Source organism: Oculina patagonica, chromosome 1 (genome assembly GCF_052425735.1).
Source record: "Oculina patagonica isolate OP01 chromosome 1, crgOcupat, whole genome shotgun sequence".
Taxonomy (NCBI): domain Eukaryota; kingdom Metazoa; phylum Cnidaria; class Anthozoa; order Scleractinia; family Oculinidae; genus Oculina; species Oculina patagonica.
Genome location: NC_135758.1, coordinates 39,385,476 through 39,404,577, shown reverse-complemented (window position 1 = coordinate 39,404,577; position 19,102 = coordinate 39,385,476). Strand labels below are relative to the sequence as shown.

The 19,102-nt window shown below is 37.5% G+C and overlaps 2 protein-coding genes across 2 annotated transcripts in view; one reads left to right on the top strand and one right to left on the bottom strand.

Moving 5' to 3' along the window:
• Positions 1 to 4,845: 4,845 nt before the first annotated feature.
• On the top strand, positions 4,846 to 17,957 carry LOC144629977 (melanocyte-stimulating hormone receptor-like). The gene is made up of 2 exons (XM_078488240.1): positions 4,846 to 5,429; positions 16,936 to 17,957. The coding sequence occupies exons 1-2, from the start codon at positions 4,903 to 4,905 to the stop codon at positions 17,330 to 17,332; spliced, it is 924 nt and encodes a 307-aa protein (XP_078344366.1). The 5' UTR covers positions 4,846 to 4,902; the 3' UTR covers positions 17,333 to 17,957.
• The window catches only part of LOC144629968 (ZZ-type zinc finger-containing protein 3-like), a 23,848-nt gene continuing 17,927 nt past the window's right edge, over positions 13,182 to 19,102 (bottom strand). The window contains exons 11-13 of the mRNA XM_078488229.1: positions 14,259 to 14,294; positions 14,055 to 14,155; positions 13,182 to 13,772 (exon numbers count right to left, since the gene is read on the bottom strand). Coding sequence (XP_078344355.1) covers positions 13,610 to 13,772; positions 14,055 to 14,155; positions 14,259 to 14,294 — 300 coding nt within the window. The 3' untranslated portion in view covers positions 13,182 to 13,609. The remainder of the gene's footprint in view (positions 13,773 to 14,054; positions 14,156 to 14,258; positions 14,295 to 19,102) is intronic.

Here is a 19,102-nt window from a genome sequence, read left to right as displayed (position 1 = left end):
CTGTGTTAGTAATGGTAATGGTAATCTTTGTTTATCCACGGGTAAAATTCGACAGCAAGATACAGAGTTGCGAAAAAAAGTAAAATATAACAAAAACAAAAAGCTGCTTTCCACAAATGCTGTGCCTTAGAGTGTTTGTTTTATCAAGCCCTGAAATTGTCCAAGGGACTCTGCTTGTGTTACATTGCAGGGAAGACTGTTCCATAACACCGCGCCACTCTAGTTAAAGCCACTTTTGTAATAGTTAGTGCGCGGTAACGGAACATTTAGTTTATATCCAGAGTCCCTCAGGTCGTATGCGGTTTCACGTTCGTTCTTCTTATGCCCTTATGCCCCTGATGATTGTGCTTGTGCGTATCCCCAGCAAACACCAGCCTTTGTGGAATGTAGTTAAGTACAGTACTTACCCACTTATAAGAACCCATTTTTCCAAATTTAGCCTAAACGGGTTCTTATGTAAATGGTGCTTAGTGGAATTTTAGGCTACGCAGGTTCTTAAATAGGTTCTTATTTAATGAGAAATATATTATACACCTGTGAATGGTAGAAAGGTGGCATGTATATTAATTTAATGCCAAAACAGGCCTGGCCTTTAGACAGTACAGTATGTGGCCATGACCCATTTTAGTAGATATTTTAATTCTCAGTATCAGGCTAAAAGTTGATTTAATGATATATATCTAATGAAATATATACATATAGAGCGATTTTACTTCAACCGTGAAATAGCTTCTACTCAAATAGACACTATTAAACACTAATTTCATTGTTTCTTTTGTTTAGTTTTGACTATTTAGCACTAATTGATAGATTTTGTTTCACGGTTGAAGTAAAATCGCTCTTTGAAGATTTTTTTAGGTTAATTTCTATAAGAACCTTTCTATAAGTACCTGTTTCAAATTTTAGGCTAAATAGGTTCTTATGTAAATGGGGTCTAAATTGATATTTTTAGGCTAACAGGTCAGTCTTAAATTGCAGGTTCTTATAAGCGGGTAAATACTGTATATACAACTCCATCACAACTGTGGAAAGTACTTATTCTCCCGAAGGGTGATTGTTCAGATCATGAAAAACATATACTCTGCATTTCACTTTGAGAATATAACAGAGAACCAATAAAATAATTAATTTTAGGTTTGGAGTGACAATAATCATCAGTCTTTTGCCTCAGAATTCTATTGGATGTTAAACAGCAGATGTGTTTATACAATTTATAAAATATTGACAGCTGTATTTTCTTTAACTCCAAAGCATAAATTTACCTTGATGCTGAGTAAAGTGGTGTTTAAAACACTTTACGTTGGATCAACCTGGTTATAAACTGATCACCAAAGTACAATAAATAATCTTAGGCGGATCCTGTGGACGGACATACATCATGTTTAATTCCTCACTTTTAACTGGCTTTCTTTGTTACCCAACTTTGGCCGTACACCGAAACTCTTCGCAACTTTCCACTTTGATCCTGGTGGTATCGGGTATAAATATTGCATTATCCATAACAGCAACTCTTGGAAATGCATTGATCCTCGTTGCTCTTCGCAGAGAATCTTCTCTTTATCCGCCTTCCAAACTATTTCTACGTTGCTTGGCATTTTCAGACCTCTGTGTTGGACTTATTGTGCAGCCAGTGGCAGTGGTTTCCCTTTTATCCGCCGTCTACCATCGCTGGGATCTTTGTCGAGTTGGCGAGTTTCTGTGGTATCCATTGGGCATATTGATGGCAGAATTTTCACTTGCAACTTTGACTGCAATTAGCGTGGACAGACTTCTTGCTTTGGTGTTGGGCATGAGGTATAGACAAGTGGTAACAATCAGGCGAGCTCGCTTGCTCATCGCCCTGTTTTTGTTAATGCCCATTGTTAACTGTGCATTGCAATACATAGACTTTTTCGCTTTCCTCTCGTTCGGCGTTGTAATATTGCTGTCATGGCTAATAACGTCGATTTACTGTTATGTGCGAATCTATCTCGTTCTTCGAAATCACATACAAGCCCAAGTTACCCAAGAACAACAGAAAGGAATTTCACAGTTAAACTTATTGCGATACAAGAAGACGGTGTCCACTGTTTTGTGGGTTTTCGCTACAATGATTATCTGCTACGCTCCGTTTGGTTTGATTTTGATTGCTAATACAACCCTATCAGAGCTAAACGGATCTCTGGTAGCCTTGACCTTTTTTTGCAATAACGCTAATTTATTTAAATTCATCGCTGAATCCCATGCTGTATTGTTGGAAGATCAGAGAGGTGAGACATGCAGTTAAGGAAATTACTCAGCAATTTAGGTTTAGGTCGCGACTGAATGACAAAATACCTTTGGTGAAATTACGGAAAATCACTAAAAGAGTAAATAAGTTTTGAAAGTACGAGTCATTAAAGTTAATTGACATCCCTTGTATGGCGCCAAGTCATACCAAGTCAGATTACGTGAAAAAGAAAGTATTAAAGAACGTTAGCGACTTCCTCTATTGTATTTTATTATACATTTTCCATTTTTTGAATAAAGAAATTTTATTCAATGTAGAATGGCAGATTTAAGATTTTCTATTTAAGGTGGCTCCATAGGGTTTCTTGACCGCGCGAAGAATGGGTACGAAAGGGCGAGCTTGAAATGCCGGCAAATCAAAACAAACATGGCGGCTTCACGCGAGCGTGAAATTTTCGGCGAGAAAACGCGAGACTTGCTTCCTGCCAATGAGACAACACCCGTGCTTTCCTGTGTTGAGCAGATAAAAGAGTTTACAACACCCTAAAAAGGTGTTTACAACGTCCGCGGTGCTTCTGGCCGCTTTTGTGAAGTTCGTACGATCGAAAGCAAAAGAGAAAATAAAGAATAGTCTTCGCGATTGTGAGATACTTCTAGCAGAATTTCAGAGATTCTGCTATATAAAGGATTAAGGTATGTCTCTAATTAACCTTGGGGTTAACAGATATTCGCACAAAAACCGACAACAACGGGAAACGCTCGTCTTTACACATCAACTGGTATGGTTCAAAAGTTCGCGCATGCTCAAATAGCGATCTTGGACAATTTCTATTCTGATGACGTAACTGTTATTCGGGCGAAAAATAGAAATTTTCCCCTTGTATTTACTAGAGTTTCCTTCGGTGAAATTCCTTAAAATTTGGCATAGATGTTATACCTTTTCAACTGCCCTTTTTGCCGTTTTTTTAAAAAAATTTATAAGCCAATTTTTTTGCTTAGTCAAAAAAACACAAAATAACCAAAAACGCAAAAACGACCTGGACAACCCCTACTTTTTTTGTTTTTAAAAGTTATTTCTCATTAGATTCAATCCGTTGGGGGAATTTCAAAAATTTTCACCGAAGAAAATTAAAGAAATTTAAGATCAAAGCCATAAAAACACCAAAAAATAGGTCTTTTTGAGTAGATGTAGCTCAAAAACAAAGGCCGTTATTTTTAAAAAGAATAATGCACAACATATTTTAGTCCTTGTTTTTAATATTTCGGCAGCTTTTATTTAACTAGTTAAAAAAATAACGCGAAAATGATATCTTGATGGGTATCACTTGTGCGCGCGCCGTAATATCTCAAAACCCTATGGAGCCACCTTAAAGATATATACCAAATTGAAGAAACGTTGACCCTGTAAAAGGCTTAAGGCGAGAAAAAATCAGTACATTGGAGGCCCAATTTTACTGCCTTAAATGTTTTCAATGAGCTTGAAACTTGCAAGCTTTATCAAATGATGACAAACCTCGAGTTTGTCAAATTTTACAAAAAATTCATCGAGCGGTTTTTAATTTATTATCACTGTTGAAGGCATAGACCAAATTATAAACAAAAATGGCAACAAGAGCACCTGAACGCACGCTCATCAAATTCTTTTTTCTCGCAATCGACCAAAGCAATCCCCACCACTGTTTTACACACGATTTTAAACGAAATCAAACTACCATAAGATGAAATTGCAATTCACAGGCGCGTCGTTTTCTTTAGATATTACCCCATTTTCTTGTATGTATGTTTTTGACTGCTTTTATAGCCCCGAAAACTTCGTCCCCAAATATTTCGAAAACGCTCTCATAGAATTTGTTCAAACTTTGCCAACATCGAGGCAGCTATGTGTGGTATAAGCTCCTTTGAGCGATGTTCGTAAAAATCTCCTGGTGAAGAGTAATACGAGCGAAAGTAAAAGACCTAATGACGTCATTTCGTCGCTATGGCAACTCCGATGTCAATATAACACTGATCATAAAAAAATTTCATCTTTATCTAATACAACTGTGGTGATCGTTTTTCGATAGCATTGTTAATGGCGACGTAGTTAATTCTCAAACTTGAGCAGTGTTACCCCTAAAGAATCCAGTTGAGCCACCTTAACATCAGATGGAAATCGGTCTCCTCTCTAACTTGTGTATGTTTAAATGAACTCAGTTCGTCTCTTTAACTGGGAATGATTCGAAGGTTAAGAATCTACAACTTCATAAAAGAATTTGGAAGTCCATTTTTCCCTAAGGATAATTACTCAGATCACGAAAATCAATATTATCTGCACTTTACTGTGACAATACAGGAGAGAGTCAATATTATAATGAATTTTTAAGAGGTTTGTAGTGCAGAAACCGCCAAGGGTGATTACCCAGATAATGACAATACAGCATAAAAGTCAGTAAAATAATCAGTTTAAGGTTTTAAATAATTACAATCGCGTCAATGTTTTCACTTCTAAATTCTATTGGATGGGAATCAGCAGATGTGTTTATACAGTTAATAAAATATTGACAGCTTTGTTTTCTTCCACTCCAACACACAAATTCACCTAATGCTAAGACAAGTTATGTTTTAAACGTTTTCAGTTGGATCACGCACATTATAAACTGATCATTGAAAAACACTTTATAAGTTTTAAGACGATTCTGTGATCAAAGTTGCAGCATGAGCAACAATTCAATACAACCTGGTCCTCTTTGTGACCCAGCCATGGCCGTGCATCTCAACTCTTCGCAATTTTACACTATGATCTCGGTGGTATCGGGTATAAATATTCCATTAGCCCTAACAGCAACTCTTGGAAATGCGTTGATTCTCGTTGCCCTTTGCAGAGATTCCTCTCTCAATCCGCCTTCCAAACTATTTCTACGTTGCTTGGCACTTTCAGACCTCTGTGTTGGACTTATTGTGCAGCCTGTGACAGTAGTTTTTCTTTTATCCGCCGTCTACCATCGCTGGAGGCTTTGTCGAGTGGCTGAGATTCTGTGGTATTCCATGAGCATATTAATGGGTGGATTTTCACTTGCAGTCCTGACTGCAATCAGCGTAGACAGACTTCTTGCTCTGTTGTTGGGCATCAGGTATAGACACGTAGTTACCATGAAGCGAGCCCGCTTGCTCGTTGCACTGTTTTTGTTAATTTCCATTGTAAGCTGCGTGTTGCAATACACGGACATTTTCGATTTCCTCGTGTACAGCGCTGTAATGTTATTGTTATGGCTAATAACGTCGACTTACTGTTATATGCGAATCTATCTCACTCTTCGAAATCACATACAAGCTCAAGTTACCCCGCAAGGGCAGCAAAATGGAATTTCCCCGTTACACTTGCTGCGATACAAAAAGACAGTATCCACTGCTTTGTGGGTTTTTGTTGCACTGATGATTTGCTATGCTCCGTTGGGTTTGGTTTTAATTGTCAATACAACTCAATCTGAGCAAAACGGATCGCAAGTAATCATTACCTTTTTTGCTTTAACTCTGGTTTATTTAAATTCATCGCTGAACCCCTTTCTGTATTGTTGGAAAATTCGGGAATTGAGACATGCAGTTAAGGAAATACTCAGAAATTTAGGTTTCTGTAAGTTATGTAAAGACTAAAGAACAAAGTGACTTTTGAAAAAATTCCGTGAGGCAACTTTGAAAAAAGAAAGAAGGATTTAAAAAGACAGCTCATATATAATGAGTTTTTAAAGTCAGTTTTCCATTTTGTAAATGAAAAATTATATATTCATCGCAGAATGACATGTAAATATTTCAAAAATTAATCATTTACCTTAAGGAAATGTAGATATTGGCTGTGGTCACATTTAGGCTTCTCACTATAGTTAAGACGGGGATAACTATAGTTAGCTATTTTGGTAATCATCATCATCATCATCATCACTTTGTTTACCCTCGGATTTGAAGAGTAGCTTATACAGCTAATATCTCCGAGCATTTCACAGTAAGCACAGTACAACGGGCAAAGACCAGACCACAACACCGGGAACTCCATGCGGTAAGCGGTAATGTGACCGCTTCTCTGTTCGCCCTAACTATAGTTAGAAAATTTACCCCTCGGTGATCCAAAACAATACAGACTAACTATAGTTATACCCAAGCAGGTTTCATGGGATAGTCTTAAGTTTACAAGCGAATAACTAATCAGAATGAACAGCTTTTGCCAGTCAACTTTATTTACATTTAACGGACCAACAACAAGGGCTGTTATGAACTAATTTTAATTCGAAATTATCCAAAGGCTAATCAGAACTAATTGTAGTTAACTGCATTGGTTGCCCTTCACAGAGAATCCTCTCTCAAACCGCCCTCCAAACTATTTCTACGTTGCTTGGAATTTTCAGACCTCTGTGTTGGACTTATTGTACAGCCAGTGGCAGTGGTATCCCTTTTATCCGCCGTCTACCATGTCCAAAAATATGCTGATCAGATCTCTCAGTAGATCCTACGAATAGCAGCATTATCGTTCGCGGTCCCTTGCAGCTTTAGTCTTACTTTTACATATTTTTGGACCGTAGATCTTTTCAGATCCGATATGCTGTGCTTTTATTTAGCATGGTTTTGTCCATGCGCTTAAATGTTCGGAATGGCTGTGCCTACCACATTTAAGTTATTTTGCTTTGCGAGACTCCATCGTGACACTTTGAATTCCTTGTCCCCCGAAACACGTGATGTGGCAGCGCGTGATTCGGGGGACAAGTAAGTTCAAAGTACGGAACTTGATACAGTGTACGGGTTATTGGGCAATTTATTTGCGTTGGCCTTTGGGCTGGCGTCATTTAGATTCGCTACACCGCGCTGATGAGTTCCAATAAGAACGAAACAGCTGTCCGCGGTTGCAATCCTGCTGTATCGGTTCCAGTCGTGGTGTTGTCTCGCAAAGCCTATTTTCACGTAGTATGATCAGCCTTGCTTGCAGCTGTTTGTTAACTCTTTTAAAAATCGTTAAAATAAGAGAACTTAGTATGGCTGGATGGACTGCTGTCCCTCCAATCCATAGTAAGCTCTCTTATTTTAGCAATTTCTAAAAGTGAACCATACCTATGCGTTTAAACTAATAACTCTCAAATTTGGTTGAGTTACTAATTTTTGGATGCTCTTTCAGATGACGGGCCCAGTTTTTCAGTGCAATCGATATTGAATATTCGTACCCAGTCCCCTGCTCGTTTTGAACATGGCTAATTTCCCGATATTGTGGTACACGTGTTTGTGGGAACAAACGATATTGCCCTTGCAAAACTGCTGTTGTTGTCTTGTTTTTAAAATTAACTTCCAACTGTGTTGTGCACACTTTCGGTTGCGAAATACCAAGCTAGGAAACTAGTAGAATTGTGCTTTAATTCACGATCAATGGCTTCATAGGCCGTTTTACGGATATTGACTTTGCCTCCTTCGCATCCTATAATATATATTTTTTCTTTTATTATGGTAATTGAGAAATTATCACAATAAAAGAATAAATCATTTTAATAAGCATTATAGGATGTGAAGGGGGCAAAATGCCGCATCCGTGAAACGGCCTATGTGGTTTTGCCACACATGTTAGCTTGCAGAACAGGCGGTTTATTTTGCGGGTCGAAGCGCGAAGTGCGAGTTTTTACCCCGCAAAAAATAAACCGCCTGTTCTGCAGGCTACACACTTGTTGGAGGAGCGTGCGGATCCAGTGCCACTAATCCGGCTAATGTTAAATGTGTCGTTGTGGGAAGTTGCAAGAAAAGTATCCAAGGCCACCTGGGTACCTACCGTGTTATTGGAGACTCTATTAGATTGTGAGGCGAAACTCGTACTCTCTCGAGCAGGTAAGCAGCTTAGTATATGTTTTGTATTTTAAAATAATTGGTCAAATTGTTTGTGTGATCGTTGACTTTATTTGCGTATTCCAATTATGAACAGCTTGGTTTTAAAAAGAAGTTCCCTTTAATATCGGGCCTTGTCGCTATGCACAATCTGATTACAAAATCCCGGTACTGTGTCACACATTCTGCATGGTCGTCACGCAAAAAAAAAAAAAAAACAATCAACCCTGTTCCCAAGGGAGGAAAAAGAGAGAGGCACTGGAAACGAGGCTGGTAAAAATTCAGAGAATCTTTACGCATTTGGTGTTTTACAGTTGTCTGTACAGTAGCCTGCGAAGAACGGGGCTATGAAGTTTTTGTATGCGCATTTAGAAAACGAGCGTTTTCCAAATGCGCACCCAAAAACTACGTAGGTTACTATAACCTATGTTGTCTGGTTTGTCACGCTGGTCGTATCCAGAAATGACAGAAATTTTTTAAAACATCCTGCGAAGCGGGTCTGTTGGGTAAAAAGCTGTAGTATATCAATTTTTTCTCGCAGGGGTGTTTGATATCGACGAATCTCACCTTAAACTGACTATCGGCGGTATTTTTCCTACAGTTTGTTAGGTATCTATTTGCCCAAGATGCGAATTAATTTATTGGAGGCAAAGATAACACAATCGTGTCAGGTGGAAAGAAATAAGGAAAACTAAACTAAGGATGATTATCATTATAAATATTATCCTGTGTCGCACCTTTTTAGAGTAAGAAAAGTGACCGAAAGCAAAGAGTTTTTTCATTGTTAAAGCAAAATTTCCACTATAACTTGCTTTATAGCCTTTAAATTTAGCGTTTTCTTTTTTTTTTTTGAGTCGTTTTTCTTTACACATTGTACAAAACCCGTCCCCCACCTCCCAAGTCTTCAAGGGGTGCTTGGGTACCCTGTGTCTGTGGTTAATATGTAACTTGAGAACATTCGCCGACAGTTTATGGATTTGTAGAATGAACGCATTTACGTTACCACTTCTCGGCAAAATAGGCTCGATAAAGGTAGGAAAATGTGCAATTAATTTAGTTTACTATCTATTCTTCGATTTTTAAGGAAGATTTATCTCGCCGTGGTGATTTATAAACTGATATTTTCATTGCGTGCATTGTCGGACCTCGCCAAACCGCCAGATGTAATTTGCAGAATTTGTAACTCAAAATATTAAAACGTGCTAAGAATGTTCATTTGAGGCTTATTTTTACTGTAAAATATAATAAATGATTTCGCTCGGTTATTTGGGAGACTAAAAATACTATTTGACGGGGAATAAGACCCAAAGTCGAACTTTCTAGATCAATCTGTGCGATAACAATCGCAACATGAAAGGTCAAAATGTCAAGTAATTAGCTCAAGTGTCAAGTTTTCAAGCCGCTCTCGATTTTTTCCGTTTTATTTTAATACCCAGGCTAGTTTTTGGATAAAATCGAAGATGAAGTGATACTTTTATTCAGAAAAATAGTTTTGACAGCCTAATCCATGTACCAGATTGACTTTTTGGCTCACGAAGTTGACCTAAATTTAAGCGTGATGCAACATGGCCGAAGCTTATAATTTTGAAAATTTGATAAAAATTCAGATTTAAATTTTATTCGGATCTGAGAGATGATATTTTAATACTATGTACCAGCCTTTTCTGCTACGGATCATATTTTTTTATGCTCGCCTTCGAAAAAAGTGGTATTTTAGAGCCGAATTTGGCGCTTCGAGCGGCCAAATCCGAAGAGTCGTCTCGACGAAAAAAATAAAAATCGAAACAATCTCAGAGATACATTTTTGAAACAAGTTAGTAAAACCCTATATCCTGACAAAGTTTGATAAAATCGATTTTATTTATCTTGCATATGTACAGGCGATCCTAAGAGCAGGACCCTCTTAAGCGCTGGCTCTTAAAATTGTGTAACTTACTGATTAGTTCTAGCAAAAGACTTAGCAAATCTGCTGCTTAATTAGACAAGAAACGGATGTACAGCGGAAAAAATAGCTCGTGCAGTTATTGCCTCTTGCTCGATGGTGTATCAGCAAATACGTCGACCAAAATAGAGGTTGATGTAATAACAATGTAATAACTACCTTTTTACCCTGTATATGTCTTTATTGGTGTGGTATTCTTCCCTTTTTGTAGTCGGCATGGCCGGACTCTAACAGCAAGTATTTACTACAAAGCAATAGTCATAGCAAACTAGCAAAGAGGTTTTCTTTTTATGGTTTGCTTTTTTATTTTATTTCAGAGCTTATACGCAAAAAGAAATATGTACTTGTCGTGGAAAAGAAATAAAAATCCAGCAAAGTTGCAGGTTGGACAAGAATTAATGTTACAGAGTGAAGAAAAATAGATTGGGCAGAACCCCAGTAGACAACCAGCAAAGTTGCCAATGATGCATACAAAAATAAAACAGCTTCTTACGTATACTAAGCGATGAAAAGCGCTAAACGTATTTACTAATTGGTCTGGCCACGATATTCATTTTGCAGTCATTCTTTTAGGCTTATGGGAAATGGAAAAATGTTGTTCGTCCGGCATCTTAACTTTTTATCAAAGAGTGAAAAAACAAAGGAAAAGATAAAACAGTATATTTTATAACTTAAGTTGAAAAAAATGTAATGAATTCCCCCACGGTCCAAAACGTTTCCTAATAACTCCCTTCAAAAGTCACTCACTCACTCACTGCCCATTATGCCCATTGGCACGTAGGGCAGCAACAAAGTTCTTCCACTGCTGTCTGTCTTTGGCCAGCTGTTGGATGGTGTTCCAGCTTTGGTTTAAGGCCGCGGGGGACACCTTGGCTCATCATATGCATTCATTAAGGTATGCGGTCACTGACATCGACCTCGAGATACACATTGGGCGCGTGCGCGTGATTTGACCTGTCTAAATTTACTAACACTTGCGAGCATGTGTAGTGTCTTCCACTAGTATCGGCACACGTCTTTTCGCATTTTCACCTGCGATCATATTCTCTCCTTGGCATCGGTCGGACGTCCAGCGCCGATCGCTCTCCACTTCCGTGTGTGTCGGGGCGAGGTGGAAACCCTCTTGCACTTCCCTTCTCCTCTGGATCAGTGTGCTGTCTCCTTTCCGACTCTCACATCATGTTTTTCCCTGCACTCGGGCATACCCCGTGCACACCAAATAAAAGATAATACAATCTTTTATCATTTCTTTTTCTCTAAGAGCTATCGCACCCATAACAGCTGAGAAATAAACGTTTTAAGATGAGGTCAAGCAAAATTCCTCATGAATTTATTCATTGGTCCCGCGACCTTAAGCCCCTCAATTCTGTCAATTCTGTCTCTACTGTACGTCGCCATGTATTCTTGGGCACCCTTCAAAAGTCATAAAACAAAAAAACCTGTGATTCTGTTTGGAATTTTTAAAAACAAAGTAAAACCAACCAAAAACTTTTCTGTTTACCTTTCCTGTAGTTTTCGTGACCATCTGTGAATATATGTATATTTCAAATGTATTTTGGCAATTCCTTTTACAGCAGCACTTGAATCCCCAATCTCTAACTGCCAACCCAGAGTTTTGCCTTTCCAAACATTTATTCTTATTTTTGAATTGTTATTTATATAAACAACAAAATGTACTTTCCAATTCCCAGAATATGTCATGAAAAGCGCAACCGAAAGGTACACAATTATAACTCTGTCCTTCGAAACATAAATGGGCTTTCTTACCTGTAATAACAATACAAAACTGACAATCAAAAGGAAATAGTAATTTCTGGTATGATATGAAATTTTGCTCTCTTGATCAAAGTGTGCTTTCATTTGTAACCGAAATTAATTTTCCAAAGGCGACTCGCTGGAATCTTTGTCAAGTTGGCGAGCTTCTGTGGTTTTCATTGGGCATATTGATGTCAGCATTTTCCCTTGCAACTTTGACTGGAATCAGCGTAGACAGACTTCTTGCTCTGCTGTTGGGCATCAGGTATAGACAAGTGGTAACTATCAAGCGAGCTCGCTTGATTGTTGCACTGTTTTTGTTAATATGATTATCCATCGTTAACAGCGCGTTGCAATTAACGGACTTTTTGGCTTTCCTCTTGTTTAGCGCTGAAATGATGTTGTTATGGCTGATAACGTCGATTTACTGTTATGTGCGAATATATCTCGTTCTTCGAAATCACATACAAGTTCAAGTTACCCCGCAAGGGCAGCAAAATGGAATTTCACCGTTGAACTTGCTGCGATACAAAAAGACAGTATCCACTGCTTTGTGGGTTTTTGCTGCACTGATAATTTGCTATGCTCCGTTGGGTTTGGTTTTCATTGTCAATGCAACTCAATCTGAGCAAAACAGTTCCCTAAAAATCATTACCTTTTTTGCAATAACGCTGGTTTATCTAAATTCATCGCTGAACCCTTTTCTGTATTGTTGGAAGATAAAAGAGGTGAGACATGCAGTTATGGAAATACTCCGAAATTCAGGTTTCTGTAAGTTATGTCGAGACTAAAGATCAAAGTAACTTTGAAGAAATTGTGTAAAGAAACTTTAAAAAAAGAAATAGGGATTTAAAAGGACAGGTCGTTTCTAATATATAAGGCTATTGACATCACCTGAGCCATGTCAAATCAAGTGAAAAGTAAACTTTCACTTGGTGGTTTTGCTTCTAAACAAATTCTAATTAAAGAAATATTTAAATATAAATATTAAAAAAATGATATTTCCTAAAGGAAATGTAGATATTATTTCGTGTAGCTTGTTATTAAAGAAAATCAATTGTGTTTCCAAATCAGGAGTTTCTCGAATGATCACTTTCCTCATACATTGGATAACATCTACACCATGAAATCAGAAATTCAGGCTCCCAGTAGAATTTAAGGTCATTGGATACATATGGATACCAGACCACTGCATGTTTTGGGCCGCGTGTAACCTGGCTTACTTTGGCTTTTTAAGAAGCCCACGTTTTTTAAAATTGGTGTGTTCTTTGGCCAGCTTTCTTCTTTGTGAGGAGCCACGATTACACATCTGATCATTTTAAAGTTTGACAGAAGCTGTTAAGAACAGTCATATAGTGCAGAGACAGAGAACTGATGGGAGAAACATCAACACGTGACTTGTAATACTGATATAATTCACATCTTTAGTTCCTGAAGCTATTCAGAGTCTCTTCAGATTTGTTTTATTGTTTAATGTCCTTCTTTTTTACAGTAAGACACAGCTCCACAACGATAATATTAAAACAATAAATAAATACGAGTTAAATATGACAGGGTAAAGCTACTGTATTGGAAAAACCTACATTCGAAGCAAACACATGGCTTCTTCTCACCTGACAGTAAAAAGAAATTAAGTGTTTTTTTGGTTTTTCGTTAAACGAGCTCTTTAGGCGATTCAAAAAACCGCTACAAATTCCTCTAGCTAATCAGGACCAACATACTGTATTGTCAACCAATCAGGATGTAGCCAGACCACGTGACTTGGTTTGCCCGCGGTCCTCTTGCGCTTGCACCAGCTGCATGTTTCTTCTACATTGGCAAGGAGCAATTACTTAAATCGCAAATCTTTAGAAATTGAATGATTTTCTCCTTGTGCTAGCTGGCAGAGGGCAGGAAATTAGTATCGAGATAATTATAACCGGCACTCGTGCTTCCTCCACTGAGTCCAAGATAGTCACCGTCCACAAAGAACATGGAATTTCTATTTATTGGTTCCAGCTGATGTTCACTCGTGTGAGAACCTACGTTTATGTTTCCTCTGTAAAGTAAAATAAAATGCTATCAAGACAGTTGCGCTTCCAAAAAGTTATGTACAAACACGACTTAACAATTTCGCACTTTTTCCACATTTAATACGAATACCATTAAAATATCCTGCGAACTACAACCCCCTCCCATCGCTCAAAGTCTTGTTCAGGGCGAAACCGTGTTGGTTGTAACGGTTTTACACTGAAGAAGGGCTATGCCCGAAACATTTGTGTTCGTAAACTACACAAAATGACTTGCCCCTGCATATTATAACTGAGCTGAGAACACTAACCTTTCGGCACACTCGGTACAGAAATCAACACTTGCGTCCTTCGAGCAGTCATTACAGTGCCATCTTGTGCCTGATATCGGACTTATTCCACAGCCATCGCACTGCAAAGTAAAAATACCGCCATTTAGTTTCTTCCCAGCGATGCAGCCGAAATTTCATGGTCTTTCCTTTTAAACTAAAAAAAAATTAACTTCTTTGTCTTACCATGTAGCCATTGTGCTGGACCGCTTCCTCAGTTTTCTGTAAATTAAAAAAATAACTGTCTGAGAAACACACAAAAATTCATGATTTTATTTAGACACTGTTTTCCGCGGGACATATCGCTCTGCAACGTTACGGTAAAGACCGGGTCTTTGAGAGTGGACTAGAGATGACGACAGCTGGAATTCTTGAATTCGGTATTGTACGCTCTTCTCGATTTTTTTTTCTTTTTTTTACTATAAATGACTTCTAACCGTCATATATCGGGCTCCCTTAGTATCCTGGGTTTAGTTTTTGGTCATGTTTGTTCTATTGGAGGATGCCTTCAATTGTCATGACCATATATGGTAAGTCACGTGACCAAAACATTAAAAAAACCAAAACGCACACAGCTTACATTTTTCTCCGTTAAATCAACACCACAGGATGGATTTGTTAAAATTCGCGTTACTGAAAAAACTATGACGACATTAAGTTTTTGTGACGTCATTACTTTTAAAACAATGTAAATTTCAACAAATCTATGCATTGCGTGAATCATGATCTCTATCTCCTTGCTAAACGCTGGAAAACCCTTCTCCTCCAAAGGGCTTGAAAATTGACACAAAACCAAATAATTAATGGCAATTTTGTAGCAATTTCGAGCTACATTTTTTGGTTCAAGAGAAAGATTTATGCAAGTACCGTAAAACCGAATAAATTACACACCAGGCATGAAATGTGTTTGAAACTGACACTTAATGTGAAATGCAATAACAAGCACGTTTAGGTGAAATATCTTTTGTTGAAACGTGTTTATTTTAAATATGTTTCGGATTTAATGTGAACACAGCTTTAGTTTTTAAATGGGTTTTAGAATCTAAAAATCCATATAAAATTGTGGAAAGCACTCATTTTCCCCAGGGGCTATTATTTAGATCATAAAAAACGACATGTTAATTTTTTCACTTCACCTTGTAAAAGCAGCAAAGTAACAGTATTCCTGTGACGCAGGTTTGAAAACTATATTTTATGAAATCATATTTTACAAAGATTGTATCATAAGCACTTTTGACAGCCAAAAGGTTTGCATTTTTTTGAACGCTTATATCTTCTTGAATTTCGCCGAGCTCTTTAATTATATGGAGACACTTTGTTTATAGCATGAGGCCTTCTCTATGCAAAGTTGTATGCTAATAAGGGAAAGTGTAAACAATAATGTTAGCAAAGATCGTCCTATAATAAGTGGTTTTAGGTTTTGAATGACAGTATTTTTCCTCTGGAATCTATTGGATGCGAGAGAGCAGATGTTTTTAAGATGACATCCACCAGCAAGTCGAGTAATATTTATTTTTAAGTTAGACAAAAATTGAGTACCAGAATAATTTATATTCCATTGCGTTATTTCCTGTCATTTACAAATCTTTGGTGTTGTGAGAAAATATGTCTTTTGATAAGATATTTGAAGCAGTAACACAAAAGCTTGCAATAAGGTGTAAATAATTTTGGTACATAATATTATCCAATACTTGCTCAAAGTCCTGGCGGATTCCATCTTAACAATTTATTAATATTGACAGATGCATTTTCGTCAATTTTCGTCAACTCCAAAACACAAATGCACCTTAATATTGAAAACCGTGGTTTTCCGTTGGATCAAGCAGATTCCTTTTTGATCACAAAAGTACAGTTTATAAGTTTTAAGAACAACCTGTGCTCGCAGCTGGTGTCCAATTATTCATTTCAAATTGGCTTTCTTTGTGATCCAACCTTGGCCTTACATCGAAACTTGTCGCAACTTTCCCCTGTAATAACTCTGGTATCAAGTATAAATACTGCGTTATACACAACAGCAGCCCTTTGAAATGCGCTGATCCTCGTTGGTCTTAACAGAGAATTTTCCCTGATTGTTATTATTTAGATCGTGAAAAGGGACATGTTCTGCACTTTACCTTGACAATAAAGCAACATGACTGAATATTAATTGGCTTCAGGTTTTGAATGATAACAATCATCAGTATATTTGCCACTGGATTTTACTGGATGTGATGGAGCACATGTGAAAACGTGGTGTTTGAAACGTTTTCCGTTGGATCAAGCAGATTATAAACCGTTCGTCGAAGTCCATTTAATAGGTTTTAAGAACATCCTATGGTCGAAGTTGCAGCATGTTCAATTTCTCAGTTGAAGCTGCCTTTCTTTGTGACCCATCCTTGGGGGTACATCACAATTCTTCGCAACTCTCCACTTCGATCTTGGTGGTATCAGGTATAAATATTGCAACATCCATAACAGCAACGCTTGGAAATGCGTTGATCCTCGTTGCTTTCAACAGAGTGTCTTCTCTCAGTCCGCCTTCCAAACTATTTCTACGTTGCTTGGCATTTTCAGACCTCTGTGTTGGACTTATTGTGCAGCCATTGTCAGCAGTTTCCCTTTTATCCGTCATCTACCAACGTTGGAATATTTGTCGAGTTGGTGAGCTTTTGTGGTTTTCATTGAGCATACTGATGGCAGGATTTTCACTTGCAACCCTGATGGGAATCAGCGTAGACAGACTTCTTGCTCTGTTGTTAGGCATCAGGTATAGACACGTAGTTACCATGAAGCGTGTCCGCTTGCTCGTTGGACTGTTTTTGTTAAGTTCCATTGTAAGCTGCGCTTTGCAATACACTGACTTTTTTTCTTTCCACGTGTACAGCACTGTAATGTGGTTGTTATGCCTAATAACGTCAACTTTCTGCTATGTGCGAATTTATTTCGCTCTTCGAAATCATATCCAAGTTCACGTTAATTTACAAGGGCAGCCAAATGCAATTTCACCGCTTAACTTGTCACGATACAAAACGACAGTGTCTACTGCTATGTGGCTATTTGCTGCACTGATTATATGCTATGCACCGTTTGGTTTGGTTTTGGTTGTCAGTGCAACCCAATCCGAGCTCAACGAGTCCCTAAATATCACCACCTTTTTTGCATTAACTCTGGTTTATTTAAACTCATCGCTGAACCCCATGCTGTACTGTTGGAAGATCCGGGAACTGAGAAATGCAGTTAAGGAAATACACAGAAATTTAGGTTTCTGTAAGTTATGTTGAAACTAAAGGATTTAACTCTTTCAGTGCTAAAGTCGACTTTTGTCGACATTTGGAGGAGCAGTCAATGAACCACTTGTGACGTCATTAATTTAAAAGTCAGCAGATTTTGGTGATAAGCATCTGATAGAGCTAGGTTTGACCTTTTCAAAGAACTATTCACTTTGCGTATCGGTCGTATCCTAACAGAGCTAATCGAGAAAAAGTCAATCACTTTTTAGTGCAAAATCGGTGCTTGAAAAGGCCAAAACACCTGTAAAAGATCGAGGTCCTCTTGACAGGGTTTACCAATGTTTTTATCAAAACTTTTTTGGTCTAAAGGAAGGACGAATACAGTAGAAAGAAGTGGAAATAACAAAGCCAAGAGAAACGAAAGGAAAAGGAGCAAGAAAAAAAATGGAAACGATTTCGCAAAAAAAAAAAAAAAACAAGTCCAAATTTTGGCTTATGCGCATGCACCAAAGTACATTTTTGTACATTTTTTAATGGAATCTTCCTCAAAATCTTGCTGCATTGTGGAAAAGTGCTTTTTAAGTAAAGTTAAGGGAAATCCAGGATCGTAGCATCAAAAATTCAGTTTAACGGTAAAAAAAAAACCCAGTTTTTGGAGAAATTCAGCACTGAAAGGGTTAAAGGAACTTTTTATGGATTTTAGCCAAATTCAGCATGGCAAATGGCCATCAAATTTGACGAAATATAAAAATAACCGTTTTAAACAGTAAAGGAACATTTCAATAACACAGCAAATACAAAAGAAGATACGGATGGCCAAAAGTGACGAAGATTGAAACGGATTGCGATATGGGTTTTGATATATTGTTGGGCTGAACAGTTTTCAAAGTTAATCTGGTTTGCTTGTAACTTTTATAACGTCTGGGAGACACATTTAGTTGCAATGAAGCTACAGGTTTTGTCATTTTAATAGATCTATAGAAGTACCAAAGGGTCTTGATAGCACAAGTGTTGTAAATTTTCATTGGTTAGTTTAAATAAGTTTGCTTTTCATGTTTATGTTAATTTTTAAAGGCTCAATATTGAATAGGCTGTTACATATATATTAACGATCATTCTGTAAACTTTAGCTGAAACTGTAGCTGATGACCTACATCTATATCTACATTTAATAAGTTGATAATATCTTGTAAGACATCACATCAACTATAAATAAAAGCCAAAATAAATACCAAATATGTACATATGCATAAATTAGAATAGCAGGATAAGTAAATAATAATTCTTAATTACAATTTACTTTACTTATTTCACATGCTTCCCTAAATTTAATTTGGATTTTGGACCCTCTTAGTGAGAAAGGATTCCATCCAGGACAAGAGGTTACCATGGATGCCGTAACGCTCCAGTTTCATTAGTAAGCGTTGGTGTGGGTCAAAGGTTTTCAAAACATCTAACACAGCAGCATGAATAAATTTGTTTTGTTGTTGAGAACTTGCAATGTCATGAATGGTAATTATTAATTGAAGTTCTGTAGGTCTTTTTGATCTGAAGCCATGCTGACAATCTGATATTATGTTATAATGATCAAAATGTTTCAACACGTGGCTGTTAGAGGGGTTATATGGGTCTGTAGTTGGAAGGATCGGACTTTTTCCCTTTTTAAAGACACCGCATAAATTTGCCGATTTCCATATGAAGTAATAGATTTGTAAGTTCTTCTTTAATGCGAGTAGAGTCGGCTTTCTTTCTTGATGATGTTTAAAACATCGAAACTTGTTCCGGAAACTGAACAGCGTTGTTGTCCTTTTAAAAAAATCT

Coding starts and splice junctions, on each gene's coding strand:
- LOC144629977 (XM_078488240.1), top strand. CDS start 4,903: ATGAGCAACAATTCAATACAACCTGGTCCTCTTTGTGACCCAGCCATG. Junction 5,430..16,935: donor GACATTTTCGATTTCCTCGT/GTACAGCGCTGT, acceptor CCACGTGTACAG/CACTGTAATGTGGTTGTTAT.